This window comes from Heptranchias perlo, unplaced genomic scaffold, assembly GCF_035084215.1.
Source record: "Heptranchias perlo isolate sHepPer1 unplaced genomic scaffold, sHepPer1.hap1 HAP1_SCAFFOLD_371, whole genome shotgun sequence".
NCBI classification, from domain to species: domain Eukaryota; kingdom Metazoa; phylum Chordata; class Chondrichthyes; order Hexanchiformes; family Hexanchidae; genus Heptranchias; species Heptranchias perlo.
In genome coordinates this window covers 1-21,724 of record NW_027139383.1, presented here as the reverse complement: position 1 = coordinate 21,724, position 21,724 = coordinate 1, and the positions used below count along the sequence as shown (strand labels likewise).

The 21,724-nt window shown below is 54.5% G+C and overlaps 1 protein-coding gene across 1 annotated transcript; it reads right to left on the bottom strand.

Moving 5' to 3' along the window:
• Positions 1-1,347: 1,347 nt before the first annotated feature.
• Positions 1,348-21,074, bottom strand: LOC137311618 (CD2 antigen cytoplasmic tail-binding protein 2-like). The gene is given in 8 exon segments (XM_067978716.1): positions 1,348-1,688; positions 3,630-3,730; positions 6,130-6,607; positions 9,434-9,591; positions 17,940-18,032; positions 18,035-18,077; positions 19,917-19,997; positions 21,027-21,074. Coding segments are annotated over 8 exon segments (1,098 nt in total). The 5' UTR covers positions 21,060-21,074; the 3' UTR covers positions 1,348-1,577.
• Positions 21,075-21,724: the final 650 nt, after the last annotated feature.

Here is a 21,724-nt window from a genome sequence, read left to right as displayed (position 1 = left end):
CCAAATCGTTGATGTAAATTGTGAACAACAGTGGTCCCAGTACCGATCCCTGTGGAACACCACTTCCCAACTTTTTCCGGTCTGAGTAACTACCCTTAACCCCTACTCTCTGTTTTCTGTTTTGTAACCAGCTTGCTCTCCATTCTGCTCCCTGCCCCGACTCCACATGCTCTGACCTTAGTCATGAGTCTGCAATGTGGTACCTTACCGAAGGCCTTTTCCAAATCTAAATATATTACATCTACTACGTTACCCTTGTCTACTCCTTCATCAAAGAATTCAGTAAGGTTGGCCAAGCACGGCTTTCCCTTCTAAATATGTTATACCCTGCAATATTTAACTGCCAGTCCTGCTCTTTTGTTAAGAAGTGCTATATATCAGAAAATGAAGCAGTCCGTGCCCATATGCAGCAAGACCTGGACAACATCCAGACTTGGGCTGATATGTGGCAAGTAACATGCGCGCCAGACAAGTGCCAGGCAATGACCATCTCCAACAAGAGAGAGTCTAACCACCTCCCCTTGACATTCAATGGCATTACCATCGCCGAATCCCCCACCATCAACATCCTGGGGGTCACCATTGACCAGAAACTTAACTGGACCAACCACATAAATACTGTGGCTACAAGAGCAGGTCAGAGGCTGGGTCTTCTGCGGCGAGTGACTCACCTCCTGACTCCCCAAAGCCATTCCACCATCTACAAGGCACAAGTCAGGAGTGTGATGGAATACTCTCCACTTGCCTGGATGAGTGCAGCTCCAACAACACTCAAGAAGCTCGACACCATCCAGGACAAAGCAGCCCGCTTGATTGGCACCCCATCCACCACCCTAAACATTCACTCCCTTCACCACCGGCGCACAGTGGCTGCAGTGTGGACCATCCACAGGATGCACTGCAGCAACTCGCCAAGGCTTCTTCGACAGCACCTCCCAAACCCGCGACCTCTACCACCTAGAAGGACAAGAGCAGCAGGCACATGGGAACAACACCACCTGCACGTTCCCCTCCGAGTCGCACACCATCCCGACTTGGAAATATATCGGCCGTTCCTTCATCGTCCAAATCCTGGAACTCCCTTCCTAACAGCACTGTGGGAGAACCTTCACCACACGGACTGCAGCGGTTCAAGAAGGCGGCTCACCACCACCTTCTCAAGGGGCAATTAGGGATGGGCAATAAATGCCAGCGACGCCCACATCCCGGAATCGTTGCGGTGAATCTGTGCTCCACAGCCGGTAACTCCTTCCCGAGGTGCCCAGAATGGAACACAGCACTCCGGTCAATATTTTAATGAGCACACAACAGACAAAAACGAGCAGACGCCAATGCGTCAACAATCTCCCCGCCCCGCCCGCCCGCCCCACCCGCCCCCATCCACTCCGGGCCAGGGCGAGGGAGGAAGGAGCAGTCCAGTTCAACGGTTAGCAACGAGCCTTCGAAAAGGCAGACAAGTTCAGCGGCACGTGCCGGGCGCAGGCGGTCGCGGAGGAGGTGAGTGGCGTTCAATCCCCGCAGTCCGCCCGCCGATACGCCAGTCTTCGTCCCCGCGGCTCGGGGCAGCCCGCGGCCCGTCACGTGTAGAGGTCGAAATCGATCCGCCGGGAGACGTAGAAGGGTCCGTCTGGGTCGCCCACCTTGCGGCAGTACACGCCGTCCCGGAAGTAGTCCTGTTCCACCCACTCCTGGGGAAAAAGGGGGGGGGGAAGAGAGGGTACCGTGGAGGTTAGACGCAGCCACGAACGCCCAGCGGCAAAGCCGAGGCTGGAGACCAAAGCCGAGCGATGAGAGGACCCCAGTCAGGCACTTAGAGACAACCTCACCCGTCCCCAGGGATCTGGGACCCCCAATATTGGGGAGGACTGAGAGACAACCTCACCCGTCTCCGGGGATCTGGGACCCCCAATATTGGGGGGACTGAGAGACAACCTCTCCCGTCTCCAGGGATCTGGGACCCCCAATATTGGGGGGACTGAGAGACAACCTCGCCCGTCTCCAGGGATCTGGGACCCCCAATATTGGGGGGACTGAGAGACAACCTCACCCGTCTCCAGGGATCTGGGACCCCCAATATTGGGGAGGACTGAGAGACAACCTCACCCGTCTCCGGGGATCTGGGACCCCCAATATTGGGGGGACTGAGAGACAACCTCACCCATCTCCGGGGATCTGGGACCCCCAATATTGGGGGGACTGAGAGACAACCTCACCCGTCTCCAGGGATCTGAGACCCCCAATATTGGGGGGACTGAGAGACAACCTCACCCGTCTCCAGGGATCTGGGACCCCCAATATTGGGGGGACTGAGAGACAACCTCACCTGTCTCCAGGGATCTGGGACCCCCAATATTGGGAGGACTGAGGCCCTCAACACCAGGGGGATTGAGAGACAACCTCACCCGTCTCCAGGGATCTGGGACCCGCAATATTGGGGGGACTGAGAGACAACCTCTCCCGTCCACAGGGGTCTGGGGCCCCGAACAATGGGGGGCTGAGACCCCCGACACAGGGGGAATGAGAGACAACCTCACTCGAACCCAGGGGGCTTGGACCCCCCCCCCCCGATACTGGGGGGAACGGAGAGACAATCTCTCCCGTCCCCAAGAGTCTGGGACCCCTGACAATGGGGGGGGGGGAACTGAGAGACAACATTACCTGACTGCTGGGTTCTGGGACTCCCAATATCGGGGGGGGGGGGGGGGGGCTGAGACCCCGACCCCCACCCCCAACACCAGGGGGACGGAGGAACAACCTCACCCGTTCCCAGGGGTTTGGGACCCCCAATACTGGCGGGACTGAGAGATAATCTCACCCGTAATCGGGAGTCTGGGACCCCCAATACTGGGGGAATGAGACCCCTGACACCAGGGGACTGAGAGACAACCTCTCCCGTCCCCAGGGATCTGGGACCTCCAATATTGGGGGGCTTGAGGACCCTGACACCAGAGGGACTGACAACCTCACCCGTCCCCAGGAGTCTGGGACCCCCAATACTGGGGGGACCGAGACCCCCGACCCCTACCCCGGACACCAGGGGGACAGAGGGACAACCTCACCCGAGCCCAGGGGATCTGTGACCCCTATTACTGGGGGGGACAGGACCCCCTGACCCCAGGGGGACTGAGAGGAAATCTCACTCGTCCCAAGGACGTCTGGGACCCCCGACAATGGGGAGGGGGTGAGGACCCCCAACACCAGGGGGACTGAGAGGAAATCTCACTCGTCCCCAGGACGTCTGGGACCCCCGACAATGGGGAGGGGGTGAGGACCCCCAGCACCAGGGGGACTGAGAGGAAATCTCACTCGTCCCCAGGGGGCTGGGACCCCCAATACTGGGGGGGACCCAGGCCCCCGACACCTGGGGGGGAACTGAGAGCAACCTCCCCCGTCCCCAGGGGTCTGAGTTCCCGAATACTGGGGGGGGGGGGGGAGGTTCTAAGACCTCCGACAGAAGGAAAGGGGGGGGGGCCACTGAGACCCCCAACACCCAGAGGACTGAGACCCCGCCCACACCAATTACCAAACCGACGCCCATGAGACTGGCCTGGCCAGGAAGAGTTGAATCGAACAGACGTTGGGCAGAGCGGCTGAGTCAGAGATAGAACGGAGCCCCCAAAGGGTCCTACCTGCATCTGCGTGCTGGAGAAGGGACCGTAGAGCTCCGCGTCTCTCCGGTTTTCCCACTTATATTCCCACATGACCTCCGACAGCCCCTCCGAGGAAATCTCTGGGGGAAGGGGAGGGTGGAAAATCAGAACAATTCACGCCTGCATCAAAACCTCCACACACAGCCCATAATACCACCTCAGAGCCCAGACCTCATCCAAGGTCGGAGCTGAGAGACACCAGTCAGTGTACAGATATCTCCCTGAGAGAGAGGGGACTGAGAGACACCAGTCAGTGTACAGATATCTCCCTGAGAGAGAGGGGACTGAGACACCAGTCAGTGTACAGATATCTCCCTGAGAGAGAGGGGACTGAGAGACACCAGTCAGTGTACAGATATCTCCCTGAGAGAGAGGGACTGAGAGACACCAGTCAGTGTACAGATATCTCCCTGAGAGAGAGGGGACTGAGAGACACCAGTCAGTGTACAGATATCTCCCTGAGAGAGAGGGGACTGAGAGACACCAGTCAGTGTACAGATATCTCCCTGAGAGAGAGGGGACTGAGAGACACCAGTCAGTGTACAGATATCTCCCTGAGAGAGAGGGACTGAGAGACACCAGTCAGTGTACAGATATCTCCCTGAGAGAGAGGGGACTGAGAGACACCAGTCAGTGCGCAGATATCTCCCTGAGAGAGAGGGGACTGAGAGACACCAGTCAGTGTACAGATATCCCCCTGAGAGAGAGGGGACTGAGAGACACCAGTCAGTGTACAGATATCTCCCTGAGAGAGAGGGGACTGAGAGACACCAGTCAGTGTACAGATATCTCCCTGTGAGAGAGGGACTGAGAGACACCAGTCAGTGCACAGATATCTCCCTGAGAGAGAGGGGACTGAGAGACACCAGTCAGTGTACAGATATCTCCCTGAGAGAGAGAGGGGACTGAGAGACACCAGTCAGTGTACAGATATCTCCCTGAGAGAGAGGGGACTGAGAGACACCAGTCAGTGTACAGATATCTCCCTGAGAGAGAGGGACTGAGAGACACCAGTCAGTGCACAGATATCTCCCTGAGAGAGAGGGGACTGAGAGACACCAGTCAGTGTACAGATATCTCCCTGAGAGAGAGGGGACTGAGAGACACCAGTCAGTGTACAGATATCTCCCTGAGGGAGAGGGACTGATAGACACCAGTGTACAGATATCTCCCTGAGAGAGAGGGACTGATAGACACCAGATATCTCCCTGAGAGAGAGGGGACTGAGAGACACCAGTCAGTGTACAGATATCTCCCTGAGAGAGAGGGACTGATAGACACCAGTCAGTGTACAGATATCTCCCTGAGAGAGAGGGACTGATAGACACCAGATATCTCCCTGAGAGAGAGGGGACTGAGAGACACCAGTCAGTGTACAGATATCTCCCTGAGAGAGAGGGACTGAGAGACACCAGTCAGTGTACAGATATCTCCCTGAGGGAGAGGAGACTGAGAGACACCAGTCAGTGTACAGATATCTCCCTGAGAGAGAGGGGACTGAGAGACACCAGTCAGTGTGCAGATATCTCCCTGAGAGAGAGGGACTGAGTGACACCAGTCAGTGCACAGATATCTCCCCGAGAGAGAGGGGACTGAGAGACACCAGTCAGTGTACAGATATCTCCCTGAGAGAGAGGGGACTGAGAGACACCAGTCAGTGTACAGATATCTCCCTGAGAGAGAGGGGACTGAGAGACACCAGTCAGTGCACAGATATCTCCCCGAGAGAGAGGGGACTGAGAGACACCAGTCAGTGTCCTGATATCTCCCTGAGAGAGAGGGGACTGAGAGACACCAGTTAGTGCACAGATATCTCCCCGAGGGAGAGGGGACTGAGAGACACCAGTCAGTGTACAGATATCTCCCTGAGAGGGAGGGGACTGAGAGACACCAGTCAGTGTACAGATATCTCCCTGAGAGAGAGAGGGGACTGAGAGACACCAGTTAGTGCACAGATATCTCCCCGAGGGAGAGGGAACTGAGAGACACCAGTCAGTGTACAGATATCTCCCTGAGAGAGAGGGGACTGAGAGACACCAGTCAGTGTACAGATATCTCCCTGAGAGAGAGGGGACTGAGAGACACCAGTCAGTGTACAGATATCACCCTGAGGGAGAGGGACTGAGAGACACCAGTCAGTGCACAGATATCTCCCTGAGAGAGAGGGGACTGAGAGACACCAGTCAGTGTGCAGATATCTCCCTGAGAGAGAGGGGACTGAGAGACACCAGTCAGTGTGCAGATATCTCCCTGAGAGAGAGACTGAGAGACACCAGTCAGTGTACAGATATCTCCCTGAGAGAGAGGGGACTGAGAGACACCAGTCAGTGTACAGATATCTCCCTGAGAGAGAGGGGACTGAGAGACACCAGTCAGTGTACAGATATCTCCCCGATGGAGAGGGGACTGAGAGACCCCGATCCCCGCTTTGGGCAGGGGAGTTGGTACCCCCCCGTCGCGCTCCCCGTGCCAGGCTCACCGTCTGCTGCAGGCTCCTCCTCCCTCGCCCGCAGCCTGCCCTCGTCAATCTGCTCCGCGAACATGTCCAGGGCCTCGCTGGGCTCGGCTGGCCTGGCCTGGCCTTTCCTCAGACGGTAACCGAGCTTCTCGTATGTGTCCTGGTAAATCTCAAACTCGCCCCAGGCCACCATCTGGTCAGCCAGCCCGGTCAGCCTGTCCAGTCGCTCGGCCGCCTCCTCCACCTCCTCCTCCTCCTCCTCCTCCGCCGCCCCTCTCGCTGCCGAGCCCTCGCCCCTCCTCCGCCTCTTCGCCTCCCACGGGCGGGCGGACTTGGCGCCCCTCCCGCCGCGGCCCCCCAGCCGACGAATGGCCTTGGCCACCGTCTCGCCGGGCCGCAGCATTTCCAGAATGTTCTCCAGCAGAGTCCGGACGTCCGTGGGTGGCTCGACGGCCTCGTTCTCCACGCCCCGCCTCTGCGGCCTCTCCTTGATCCGCACCTGGCCCGGAAACAACAGGGTTAACACCGGGATCAGAACCGGGAGTCCGAGACCCACAGGATTAACACCGGGATCAGAACCTGGAGTCCGAGACCCACAGGATTAATACAGGATCAGAACCTGGAGTCCGAGACCCACAGGATTAACACCGGGATCAGAACCTGGAGTCCGAGACCCACAGGATTAACACCGGGATCAGAACCTGGAGTCCGAGACCCACAGGATTAATACCGGATCAGAACTGGGAGTCCGAGACCCACGGGATTAACACCGGGATCAGAACCTGGAGTCCGAGACCCACAGGATTAACACCGGGATCAGAACCTGGAGTCCGAGACCCACGGGATTAACACCGGGATCAGAACCTGGAGTCCGAGACCCACAGGATTAACACCGGATCAGAACCGGGAATCCGAGACCCACGGGATTAACACCGGGATCAGAACCGGGAGTCACTCACCCACAGGATTAACACCGGGATCAGAACCGGGAGTCCGAGACCCACAGGATTAACACCGGGATCAGAACCTGGAGTCCGAGACCCACAGGATTAACACCGGGATCAGAACCTGGAGTCCGAGACCCACAGGATTAACACCGGGATCAGAACCTGGAGTCCGAGACCCACAGGATTAATACAGGATCAGAACCTGGAGTCCGAGACCCACAGGATTAATACAGGATCAGAACCGGGAGTCACTCACCCACAGGATTAACACCGGGATCAGAACCTGGAGTCCGAGACCCACAGGATTAACACCGGGATCAGAATCTGGAGTCCGAGACCCACAGGATTAACACCGGGATCAGAACCTGGAGTCCGAGACCCACGGGATTAACACCGGATCAGAACCTGGAGTCCGAGACCCACAGGATTAACACCGGGATCAGAACCTGGAGTCCGAGACCCACAGGATTAACACCGGGATCAGAACCTGGAGTCCGAGACCCACAGGATTAACACCGGGATCAGAACCTGGAGTCCGAGACCCACACGATTAACACCGGGATCAGAACCTGGAGTCCGAGACCCACAGGATTAACACCGGGATCAGAACCTGGAGTCCGAGACCCAGGGGATTAACACCGGGATCAGAACCTGGAGTCCGAGACCCACAGGATTAACACCGGGATCAGAACCTGGAGTCCGAGACCCAGGGGATTAACACCGGGATCAGAACCGGGAGTCCGAGACCCACAGGATTAACACCGGGATCAGAACCTGGAGTCCGAGACCCACAGGATTAATACAGGATCAGAACCTGGAGTCCGAGACCCACAGGATTAACACCGGGATCAGAACCAGGAGTCACTCACCCACAGGGTTAACACCGGGATCAGAACCTGGAGTCCGAGACCCACAGGATTAATACAGGATCAGAACCTGGAGTCCGAGACCCACAGGATTAACACCGGGATCAGAATCTGGAGTCTGAGACCCACAGGATTAACACCGGGATCAGAACCAGGAGTCACTCACCCACAGGATTAACACCGGGATCAGAATCTGGAGTCTGAGACCCACGGGATTAACACCGGGATCAGAACCTGGAGTCCGAGATCCACAGGATTAACACCGGATCAGAACCTGGAGTCCGAGACCCACAGGATTAACACCAGATCAGAACCTGGAGTCCGAGACCCACAGGATTAACACCGGGATCAGAACCAGGAGTCACTCACCCACAGGATTAACACCGGGATCAGAACCTGGAGTCCGAGACCCACAGGATTAACACCGGATCAGAATCTGGAGTCTGAGACCCACGGGATTAACACCGGGATCAGAACCTGGAGTCCGAGACCCACAGGATTAACACCGGATCAGAACCTGGAGTCCGAGACCCACAGGATTAATACAGGATCAGAACCTGGAGTCCGAGACCCACAGGATTAACACCAGATCAGAACCTGGAGTCCGAGACCCACAGGATTAACACCAGGATCAGAACCTGGAGTCACTCACCCACAGGATTAACACCGGGATCAGAACCTGGAGTCAGAGACCCACGGGATTAACACCGGGATCAGAACCTGGAGTCCGAGACCCACAGGATTAATACAGGGTCAGAACCAGGAGTCACTCACCCACAGGATTAACACCGGGATCAGAACCTGGAGTCCGAGACCCACAGGATTAACACCAGGATCAGAACCTGGAGTCACTCACCCACAGGATTAACACCGGGATCAGAACCTGGAGTCCGAGACCCACGGGATTAACACAGGATCAGAACCTGGAGTCCGAGACCCACAGGATTAATACAGGATCAGAACCTGGAGTCCGAGACCCACAGGATTAATACAGGATCAGAACCTGGAGTCCGAGACCCACAGGATTAACACCGGGATCAGAACCTGGAGTCCGAGACCCACAGGATTAACACCAGGATCAGAACCTGGAGTCACTCACCCACAGGATTAACACCGGGATCAGAACCTGGAGTCCGAGACCCACGGGATTAACACAGGATCAGAACCTGGAGTCCGAGACCCACAGGATTAATACAGGATCAGAACCTGGAGTCCGAGACCCACAGGATTAATACAGGATCAGAACCGGGAGTCACTCACCCACAGGATTAACACCGGGATCAGAACCTGGAGTCACTCACCCACAGGATTAACACCGGGATCAGAACCTGGAGTCACTCACCCACAGGATTAACACCGGGATCAGAACCTGGAGTCACTCACCCACGGGATTAACACCGGGATCAGAACCTGGAGACATTGATATGACGTTGCCCGATCTGCCCACCCGCTTCTGTACGCGCGAGCACCCAGGGCCGTGCCCGAGGCCCCCCGCCCCCAGTGCCCCCTCACCCAGTCGATGTTGTCGAGCCAGTTATCGCGGATCACTCCCTCTTTCTTCAGGAAGTAGTTCCCCTCCGAGTCGAAGTGCCCTTCCTGCATCTCCTCCTCCAGGTTGAAGGGGGTTATTTTGATACCCTCATCGTAGTCGATGGTGGACGATTCCTGGCCTGAGACAAATCATAAAAACCCGATCATGACACAAAAACTCGGAAGGGGAGCGAACAGTGAGGAGGATAGTGACAGACTTCAAGAGGAGATAGACAGGCTGGTGGAATGGGCGGACACGTGGCAGATGGAATTTAACACAGAAAAATGCGGGGTGATACATTTGGGTGGGAAGAACGAGGAGAGACAATATAAACTGGATGGCACAATTCTAAAAGGGGTACAGGAACAGAGAGATCTGGGGGTATATGTACACAAATCGTTGAAGGTGGCAGGGCAGGTTGAGAAAGTGGTTAAAAAAGCAGACGGGATCCTGGGCTTTATAAATAGAGGCAGAGAGTACAAAAGCAAGGGAGTCATGATGAACCTTTATAAAACACTGGTTCGGCCACAACTGGAGTATTGTGTCCAGTTCTGGGCACCGCACTTTAGGAAAGATGTGAAGGTCTCAGAGAGGGTGCAGAAGAGATTTACCAGAATGATTCCAGGGATGAGGGACTTTAGTTCCGTGGACAGACTGGAGAAGCTGGGGTTGTTCTCCTTGGAACAGAGACGGTTGCGAGGAGATTTGATCGAGGTGTTCAAAATCATGAAGGGTCCAGACAGAGTCGATAGAGAGAAACTGTTCCCATTGGTGGAAGGGTCAAGGACCAGAGGACACAGATTTAAGGTGATTGGCAAAAGAACCAAAGGTGAGATGAGGAGAAACTTTTTTCCCCAGCGAGTGGTGAGGATCTGGAATGCACTGCCCGAGGGGGTGGTGGAGGCAGATTCAATCATGGCCTTCAAAAGGGAACTGGGTAAGTCCTTGAAGGGAAAAAAATCTGCAGGGGCTACGGGGAAAGGGCGGGGGGGAGTGGGACTGGCTGGATTGCTCTCGCAGAGAGAGCCGGCACGGACTCGACGGGCCGAACGGCCTCCTTCCGTGCTGTAAACGTTCTACGGTTGTGTGAGGGGGAAAGAGGGGAGTGAGTCCCGCCCACCAGAGCATTGAGTCGGAACGCGGACGGACAGGGCGGCGGGAGCTCGATGAGATTAGGGTCCCTCTGCGGGGCGGCATGGGATTGATGGAATCAGAGAACGATACAGTGCAGGAGGGGGCCATTCGGCCCATCGTGCCTGTGCTGGCCCTTTGAAAGAGCTCTCCAATTAGACCCGCTCCCCCTGCCCTTTCCCCGCAGCCCTGAAATTTCTCCCTTTCAAGTATTTCTCCAATTCCCCCTTTTGAAAGTTATTGTTGAATCTGCTTTCAGGCAGTGAATTCCAGATCATCACAACTCGCTGCGTAAAAAAACATTCTCCTCATCTCCCCCTCTGGCTCTTTTCCCGATTACAGTAAATCTGTGTCCTCTGGTTACCGACCCTCCCACTGGAAAGTTTCTCCTTATTTACCCTATCAAAACCCCTCAGAACTTTTAACAGCGCTATTAAATCTCCCCTTAACCTTCTCTGTTCTAAGGAGAACAATCCCAGCCTCTCCAGATAATGAAGCAGTCCGAGCCCGCATGCAGCAAGACCTGGACAACATCCAGGCTTGGGCTGATAAGTGGCAAGTAACATTCGTGCCAGGCAAGTGCCAGGCAATGACCATCTCCAACAAGAGAGGGTCCAACCACCTCCCCTTGACATTCAACGGCATTACCATCGCCGAATCCCCCACCATCAACATCCTGGGGGTCACCATTGACCAGAAACTTAACTGGACCAGCCATATAAATACTGTGGCTACAAGAGCAGGTCTGCGGCGAGTGACTCACCTCCTGACTCCCCAAAGCCTTTCCGCCATCGACAAGGCACAAGTCAGGAGTGTGATGGAATACTCTCCACTTGCCTGGATGAGTGCAGCTCCAACAACACTCAAGAAGCTCGACACCATCCAGGACAAAGCAGCCCGCTTGATTGGCACCCCATCCACCACCCGAAACATTCACTCCCTTCACCACCGGCGCACCGTGGCTGCAGTGTGGACCATCCACAGGATGCACTGCAGCAACTCGCCAAGGCTTCTTCGACAGCACCTCCCAAACCCGCGACCTCTACCACCTAGAAGGACAAGGGCAGCAGGCACATGGGAACAACACCACCTGCACGTTCCCCTCCGAGTCACACACCATCCCGACTTGGAAATATATCGGCCGTTCCTTCATCGTCGCTGGGTCCAAATCCTGGAACTCCCTTCCTAACAGCACTGTGGGAGAACCTTCACCACACGGACTGCAGCGGTTCAAGAAGGCGGCTCACCACCACCTTCTCAAGGGGCAATTAGGGATGGGCAATAAATGCCGGCCTCGCCAGCGATGCCCACATCCCATGAACGAGTAAAAAAAACTGCAGTCCCCCTCATCCCTGGTACCATTCTGGTAAATCTGCAATTAATTAAATAAGACAAGGGGCTTTGGGGAGGTAATTTTAAATTAACTTGCCGGGTGAGGAACCAGGATCTGGTGGGACGTTGCTGTTCACCGACCGCCCGATATTGCGCTCCGTTGACTGCACCCGTGCTGCTCGGAGCCTAGAGGCGGCAGCGGTTAGCTCGAGACGGAGGTCGGGAATCGGGGGCTCTCACGGTGAAACCCACAGATCTGCTCATTAGGTAAGGTGAACCATTGAGTGACGATCGGGCCTCGTCTCAATTCACAGCCGTCGTTCTGCGACGACGGGGAGGGCGGGTGGTAGGGCGCGCGAGAATACAGAGAGCAGTAGGACCGACAAGGGTCCCGTGTTGTGATTGTTAAATTATATATTCGACGGAGAACGGTGCGCTCCGGGTAATAGGGGGCACGAGGTCCACTTACCGGAGTGGCCGGTGATGGGGAACTCAAGTGTACGTCTGCTTCTCGCTGTCTCATCCACCTGCACACTGTTTCTCACTCTCTCTTCCCCACTCCCTCCCCCCCACACTCACCTCGCTCTCCCTCCCTCCCCCTCCCACACTCACTCACTCTCTACCCAACTCTCTCTCTCTCTCCACCCAACTCTCTCTCTCTCTCTCTCCACCCAACTCTCTCTCTCCCTCTACCCAACTCTCTCTCTCCCTCTACCCAACTCTCTCTCTCCCTCTACCCAACTCTCTCTCTCCCTCTACCCAACTCTCTCTCTCCCTCTACCCAACTCTCTCTCTCCCTCTACCCAACTCTCTCTCTCCCTCTACCCAACTCTCTCTCTCCCTCTACCCAACTCTCTCTCTCCCTTTCCCCAACTCTCTCTCTCCCTCTACCCAACTCTCTCTCTCCCTCTACCCAACTCTCTCTCTCTCCACCCAACTCTCTCTCTCTCTCTCCACCCAACTCTCTCTCTCCCTTTCCCCAACTCTCTCTCTCTACCCAACTCTCTCTCTCTCCACCCAACTCTCTCTCTCTCTCTCCACCCAACTCTCTCTCTCCCTTTCCCCAACTCTCTCTCTCTCTCCACCCAACTCTCTCTCTCCCTCTACCCAACTCTCTCTCTCTCCACCCAACTCTCTCTCTCTCTCTCCACCCAACTCTCTCTCTCTCCACCCAACTCTCTCTCTCTCCACCCAACTCTCTCTCTCTCTCTCCACCCAACTCTCTCTCTCTCTCTCCACCCAACTCTCTCTCTCTCTCTCCACCCAACTCTCTCTCTCTCTCCACCCAACTCTCTCTCTCTCTCCACCCAACCTCTCTCTCTCTCCACCCAACTCTCTCTCTCTCTCCACCCAACTCTCTCTCTCTCTCCACCCAACTCTCTCTCTCTCTCCACCCAACTCTCTCTCTCTCTCCACCCAACTCTCTCTCTCTCTCCACCCAACTCACTCTCTCTCTCCACCCAACTCTCTCTCTCTCCACCCCAACTCTCTCTCTCTCCACCCAACTCTCTCTCACTCTCTCTCTCCACCCAACTCTCTCTCTCTCTCTCACCACCCAACTCTCTCTCTCTCTCCACCCAACTCTCTCTCTCTCTCCACCCAACTCTCTCTCTCTCTCCACCCAACTCTCTCTCCACCCACCCAACTCTCTCTCTCTCTACCCACCCAACTCTCTCTCTCTCTACCCACCCAACTCTCTCTCTCTCTACCCACCCAACTCTCTCTCTCTCTACCCACCCAACTCTCTCTCTCTCTACCCACCCAACTCTCTCTCTCTCTACCCACCCAACTCTCTCTCTCTCTACCCACCCAACTCTCTCTCTCTCTCCACCCAACTCTCTCTCTCTACCCACCCAACTCTCTCTCTCTCTCCACCCAACTCTCTCTCTCTCTACCCACCCAACTCTCTCTCTCTCTACCTACCCACCCAACTCTCTCTCTCTCTCTCCACCCAACTCTCTCTCTCTCTCTCTCCACCCAACTCTCTCTCTCTCTCTCCACCCAACTCTCTCTCTCTCCACCCACCCAACTCTCTCACTCTCCACCCAACTCTCTCTCTCTCTCTACCCCACCCAACTCTCTCTCTCCCTCTACCCAACTCTCTCTCTCTCTCCACCCAACTCTCTCTCTCTCTACCCACCCAACTCTCTCTCTCCCTCTACCCAACTCTCTCTCTCTCTCCACCCAACTCTCTCTCTCTCTCCACCCACACCAACTCTCTCTCTCCCTCTACCCAACTCTCTCTCTCTCCACCCACCCAACTCTCTCTCTCTCTCCACCCAACTCTCTCTCTCTCTACCCACCCAACTCTCTCTCTCTCTCCCCACCCAACTCTCTCTCTCTCTCTCTCCACCCAACTCTCTCTCTCTCTACCCACCCAACTCTCTCTCTCTCTCCCCACCCAACTCTCTCTCTCTCTCCCCACCCAACTCTCTCTCTCTCCCCACCCAACTCTCTCTCTCTCTCCCCACCCAACTCTCTCTCTCTCTCCCCACCCAACTCTCTCTCTCTCTCCCCACCCAACTCTCTCTCTCTCTCCCCACCCAACTCTCTCTCTCTCTCCCCACCCAACTCTCTCTCTCTCTCCCCACCCAACTCTCTCTCTCTCACCCCACCCAACTCTCTCTCTCTCTCCCCACCCAACTCTCTCTCTCTCTCCCCACCCAACTCTCTCTCTCTCTCCCCCCACCCAACTCTCTCTCTCTACCCAACTCTCTCTCTCTACCCAACTCTCTCTCTCTCTCCCCACCCAACTCTCTCTCTCTCTCCCCACCCAACTCTCTCTCTCTCTCTACCCAACTCTCTCTCTCTCTCCACCCAACTCTCTCTCTCTCTCCACCCAACTCTCTCTCTCTCTCATAAAACTCTCTCTCTCTCTCATAAAACTCTCTCTCTCTCTCCACCCAACTCTCTCTCTCTCCACCCAACTCTCTCTCTCTCTCTCCACCCAACTCTCTCTGTCTCTCCACCCAACTCTCTCTCTCTCTCTCCACCCAACTCTCTCTCTCTCTCCACCCAACTCTCTCTCTCTCTACCCACCCAACTCTCTCTCTCTCTACCCACCCAACTCTCTCTCTCTCTACCCACCCAACTCTCTCTCTCTCTCCACCCAACTCTCTCTCTCTCTCCTCCACCCAACTCTCTCTCTCTCTACCCACCCAACTCTCTCTCTCTCTACCCACCCAACTCTCTCTCTCTCTCTCCACCCAACTCTCTCTCTCTCTCTCCACCCAACTCTCTCTCTCTCCACCCAACTCTCTCTCTCTCTCCACCCAACTCTCTCTCTCTCTACCCACCCAACTCTCTCTCTCTCTACCCACCCAACTCTCTCTCTCTCTACCCACCCAACTCTCTCTCTCTCTCCCCACCCAACTCTCTCTCTCTCTCCCCACCCAACTCTCTCTCTTTCTCCCCACCCAACTCTCTCTCTCTCTCCCCACCCAACTCTCTCTCTCTCTCCCCACCCAACTCTCTCTCTCTCTCCCCACCCAACTCTCTCTCTCTCTCCCCACCCAACTCTCTCTCTCTCTCCCCACCCAACTCTCTCTCTCTCTCCCCACCCAACTCTCTCTCTCTCTCCCCACCCAACTCTCTCTCTCTCTCCCCACCCAACTCTCTCTCTCTCTCCCCACCCAACTCTCTCTCTCTCTCCCCACCCAACTCTCTCTCTCTCTCTCCACCCAACTCTCTCTCTCTCTACCCACCCAACTCTCTCTCTCTCTCTACCCAACTCTCTCTCTCTCGACCCAACTCTCTCTCTCTCTCCACCCAACTCTCTCTCTCTCTACCCAACTCTCTCTCTCTCTCCACCCAACTCTCTCTCTCTCTCTCTCTCTCCACCCAACTCTCTCTCTCTCCACCCAACTCTCTCTCTCTCTCCACCCAACTCTCTCTCTCTCTCCACCCAACTCTCTCTCTCTCTCCACCCAACTCTCTCTCTCTCTCTCTCCACCCAACTCTCTCTCTCTCTCCACCCAACTCTCTCTCTCTCTCCACCCAACTCTCTCTCTCTCTCCACCCAACTCTCTCTCTCCACCCAACTCTCTCTCTCTCTCTCCACCCAACTCTCTCTCTCTCTCCACCCAACTCTCTCTCTCTCTCACCCAACTCTCTCTCTCTCTCCACCCAACTCTCTCTCTCTCTCCACCCAACTCTCTCTCTCTCTCTCCACCCAACTCTCTCTCTCTCTCCACCCAACTCTCTCTCTCTCTCCCACCCAACTCTCTCTCTCTCTCCACCCAACTCTCTCTCTCTCTCCACCCAACTCTCTCTCTCTCTCTCTCCACCCAACTCTCTCTCTCTCTCTCTCTCCACCCAACTCTCTCTCTCTCTCTCCACCCAACTCTCTCTCTCTCTCTCCACCCAACTCTCTCTCTCTCTCTCCACCCAACTCTCTCTCTCTACCCACCCAACTCTCTCTCTCTCTCCACCCAACTCTCTCTCTCTCTCTCCACCCAACTCTCTCTCTCTCTCTCCACCCAACTCTCTCTCTCTCTCCACCCAACTCTCTCTCTCTCTCTCCACCCAACTCTCTCTCTCTCTCTCCACCCAACTCTCTCTCTCTCTCCACCCAACTCTCTCTCTCTACCCACCCAACTCTCTCTCTCTCTACCCACCCAACTCTCTCTCTCTCTACCCACCCAACTCTCTCTCTCTCTCTCCACCCAACTCTCTCTCTCTCTCTCTCCACCCAACTCTCTCTCTCTCTCTCCACCCAACTCTCTCTCTCTCTCCACCCAACTCTCTCTCTCTCTCCACCCAACTCTCTCTCTCGACCCACCCAACTCTCTCTCTCTCGACCCACCCAACTCTCTCTCTCTCGACCCACCCAACTCTCTCTCTCTCTACCCACCCAACTCTCTCTCTCTCTACCCACCCAACTCTCTCTCTCTCTCTCCACCCAACTCTCTCTCTCTCTCCACCCAACTCTCTCTCTCTCTCCACCCAACTCTCTCTCTCTCTCTCCACCCAACTCTCTCTCTCTCTCCACCCACCCAACTCTCTCTCTCCATCCACCCAACTCTCTCTCTCTCTCCACCCAACTCTCTCTCTCTCTCCACCCAACTCTCTCTCTCTCTCCACCCAACTCTCTCTCTCTCTCCACCCAACTCTCTCTCTCTCTCCACCCAACTCTCTCTCTCTCTCCACCCAACTCTCTCTCTCTCTCCACCCAACTCTCTCTCTCTCTACCCACCCAACTCTCTCTCTCCACCCACCCAACTCTCTCTCTCTCTCCACCCAACTCTCTCTCTCTCTCCACCCAACTCTCTCTCTCTCTCTCTCTCCACCCAACTCTCTCTCTCTCTCTCCACCCAACTCTCTCTCTCTCTCCACCCAACTCTCTCTCTCTCTCCACCCAACTCTCTCTCTCTCTCCACCCAACTCTCTCTCTCTCTCTCCACCCAACTCTCTCTCTCTCTCCACCCAACTCTCTCTCTCTCTCCACCCAACTCTCTCTCTCTCTCCACCCAACTCTCTCTCTCTCTCATAAAACTCTCTCTCTCTCTCCACCCAACTCTCTCTCTCTCTCCACCCAACTCTCTCTCTCTCTCTCCACCCAACTCTCTCTCTCTCTCTCCACCCAACTCTCTCTCTCTCTCCACCCAACTCTCTCTCTCCACCCAACTCTCTCTCTCTCTCCACCCAACTCTCACTCTCTCTCCACCCAACTCTCACTCTCTCTCTCCACCCAACTCTCACTCTCTCTCTCCACCCAACTCTCTCTCTCTCTCCACCCAACTCTCTCTCTCTCTCCACCCAACTCTCTCTCTCTCTCTCTCCACCCAACTCTCTCTCTCCACCCAACTCTCTCTCTCCACCCATCTCTCTCTCTCCCCACCCAACTCTCACTCACTCTCTCTCCCCCCCCCCATGCTTTGTCTCTCTCACTCGCTCGCCCTCATGCCCTCACTCACTCCCTCCCTCTCTTTGTTTCCCTCCTGCAATTTGAACCAGGCAGCAATGAGCTCGCTCCTCTGAGTCGATGCCGGTTCCGAGCCCCCTCGTCCCAATCCGAACTCTCACCTTCAATATCCTCAGTGGCCAGGATGTCATATTTCTTGCTGTCTCGTTCGTCGTCCTCGTCCTCTTCGTCACTGTCCAATGAGTGTTTCCCTTAAAACGACTGCCAGGCCCTCCGCCGGACACACCACTCGCTCCAACCTACAGGGCGAGGGAGAGGAGGGGGGGGGGGGGGGGGAAGAGAAGAGGGAGAGGAGAGGGAAAGCAGGAGGAGAGAGGGAGAAGCAGAGTGCGAAAGAGAAAGAGAGGCAGAGGCAGAGTGAGATCCAGAACCAGAGAGAGAAAGAAAAGGTCGACAGTTAGTTCCACACGGCCACTGATCTGATACTGGGGCTGTGTTAGCGTGGAATTTGGACTAGAATCATAGAATCATAGAATCATAGAAGTTACAACATGGAAACAGGCCCTTCGGCCCAACATGTCCATGTCGCCCAGTTTATACCACTAAGCTAGTCCCAATTGCCTGCACTTGGCCCATATCCCTCTATACCCATCTTACCCATGTAACTGTCCAAATGCTTTTTAAAAGACAAAATTGTACCCGCCTCTACTACTGCCTCTGGCAGCTCGTTCCAGACACTCACCACCCTTTGAGTGAAAAAATTGCCCCTCTGGACCCTTTTGTATCTCTCCCCTCTCACCTTAAATCTATGCCCCCTCGTTATAGACTCCCCTCCCTTTGGGAAAAGATTTTGACTATCGACCTTATCTATGCCCCTCATTATTTTATAGACTTCGATAAGATCACCCCTTAACCTCCTACTCTCCAGGGAAAAAAGTCCCAGTCTGTCTAACCTCTCCCTGTAAGTCAAACCATCAAGTCCCGGTAGCATCCTAGTAAATCTTTTCTGCACTCTTTCTAGTTTAATAATATCCTTTCTATAATAGGGTGACCAGAACTGTACACAGTACTCCAAGTGTGGCCTCACCAATGCCCTGTACAACTTCAACAAGACATCCCAACTCCTGCATTCAATGTTCTGACCAATGAAACCAAGCATGCTGAATGCCTTCTTCACCACCCTATCCACCTGTGACTCCACTTTCAAGGAGCTATGAACCTGTGCTCCTAGATCTCTTTGTTCTATAACTCTCCCCAACGCCCTACCATTAACGGAGTAGGTCCTGGCCCGATTCGATCCACCAAAATGCATCACCTCACATTTCTCTAAATTAAACTCCATCTGCCATTCATCGGCCCCCTGTTGAATTAAAGGCAACGATGAAGTGACTATTGGGTACACGGCGGTGGTCTTCACCCTAAAACCACACTGAAATGCGCTTTGTGTAGATTCCGAGTTTCTAATTCCCTAATTTTATCCTGACCTTCGCTCCACTTTCTAGTGCAGGTGACTACTTGTCCTATTAGTCCAGGCAGTTGGCGGACGAGTAATACTCCTGCCTTTTTTTTGTTCCATTATCTTTCTTTTCCCCGTCTATCCACTTTCTCTGCTGTTCTAAGGTCTGAGAAAGATCCCAGCCGTCCTTTTGCATCTGCTTAATCAACGAGCGTCTGTCTGTCATATACTTCTCGATAAGGGAACCCGTGGGTCCCCATCGACTGCTTACGCATTAACCAATTGAGTCCGAACAACTGTTATCACCTGAAGACAGCATGCCTTTGTTTCACGCAGTCTGGTTCTATAGTTTTATCAGTTCGTTGTGAAATGTCCTTTGTATTCCCAGACTGGAAGCCAGTTCTGGAATGTACAGACTCAACACTTTTAACTGTCTTTCCCACAGTCGCAGAATCCATTTTATTTAATAGTGTCCATTTTGTTAGGAGTCAAGTGTTATACTTCAGCTTTTAATTAGGGTTAGTCTAATCTACGCAAAGCGCATTTCAGTGTGGTTTTAGGGTGAAGACCACCGCCATGTACCCAATAGTCACTTCATCGTTGCCTTCAATTCAACAGTCCAAATTCCACGCTAACAGGCTGTCACAGAATCAGGCTGCCCCCTCCACCTGAATTAATTTACCTGTCCGAGCAGCATGTCGTCCTGATCCCCTCTCCCATCTTCAAACGAAACTTTACGTTTCGACATTCTCACAGCAGTGACCTGTTAAGACGACAGGGAGTGTTAATAAAGACAAACAGTGGATCGGCAAAACATCGAACAGGACAGAGAGAGACTCGTCAAACACTCCCAGGGCAGGTACAGGGTTAGATACAGAGGAAAGCTCCCTCCACACTGTCCCATCAAACACTCCCAGGGCAGGTACAGGGTTAGATACAGAGTAAAGCTCCCTCTACACTGTCCCGTCAAACACTCCCAGGGCAGGTACAGGGTTAGATACAGAGTAAAGCTCCCTCGACACTGTCCCATCAAACACTCCCAGGGCAGGTCCAGGGTTAGATACAGAGTAAAGCTCCCTCTACACTGTCCCATCAAACACTCCCAGGGCAGGTACAGGGTTAGATACAGAGTAAAGCTCCCTCTACACTGTCCCGTCAAACACTCCCAGGGCAGGTACAGGGTTAGATACAGAGTAAAGCTCCCTCTACACTGTCCCGTCAAACACTCCCAGGGCAGGTACAGGGTTAGATACAGAGTAAAGCTCCCTCTACACTGTCCCATCAAACACTCCCAGGGCAGGTACAGGGTTAGATACAGAGTAAAGCTCCCTCTACACTGTCCCATCAAACACTCCCAGGGCAGGTACAGGGTTAGATACAGAGTAAAGCTCCCTCTACACTGTCCCATCAAACACTCCCAGGGCAGGTACAGGGTTAGATACAGAGTAAAGCTCCCTCTACACTGTCCCATCAAACACTCCCAGGGCAGGTACAGGGTTAGATACAGAGTAAAGCTCCCTCTACACTGTCCCGTCAAACTCTCAGAGGGCTATGGTTCAGCAGTAGCAGCAAATCTGGGCACAGCAAGATCCCACAAACACCAATGAGATGTCATGTATTTGGATTTTCGAAAGGCCTTCGATAAGGTCCCACATTGCAGACTCATGACTAAGGTCAGAGCCTGTGGAGTCAGGGGACAGGTCGCAGAACGGAGAGCAAGCTGGCTACAAAACAGAAAACAGAGAGTTGGGGTTCAGGGTGGTTGCTCAGACAGGAAAAAGGTGGGAAGTACCTTATCGAAGGCCTTTTGAAAATCCAAATACATTGCAGCTCATTGGTGCTTGTGGGATCTTGCTGTGCGCAGATTTGCTGCTGCCGCCCCAAGCCCAGTCTGGCAGCGATGTCCTTCAGGGCTCGGTCAGCGGCGGAACAAGCTGATGGACACTGAAGTCGACAGAGGCTCTTTTAACATCCTCCCGTCCTGACCCAGGGTCTTTGGCCTGAAACCTCAGTCCTTTCTTCTTTCTCCACGGAAGCAGCCTGGCTGGCCTGAGCTTCTGCAGCATTTCCTGCCTTTATTTCGGACTTGCATACGAATCAAGAGCAGGAGTGGGCCACTCGGCCCCTCGAGCCTGCTCTCCCATTTGATAAGATCACGGCTGATCTGATTGTGACCTCAACCCTACTATCCCCGTCTACCGACTATAACCTTTGACTCCCTTGTTAATCAGGACTCTATCGAACTCAGCCTTAATAATATTCACTGACCCTGCCTCCCCCGCTCTCTGGGGAAGGGAGTTCCACACACTCACCACCCTCTGAGAGAAAACATTTCTCCTCATCTCCGTCTTAAATGGGAGACCCCTCATTTGGAAACTGTGTCCCCCTGGTTCTAGTCTATCCCACAAGGGGAAACGTCCTCTCAGCATCTCCCCCTTCGAGTCCCCTCAGGATCTTCGATGTTTCAATAAGATCACCTCTCATTCTTCA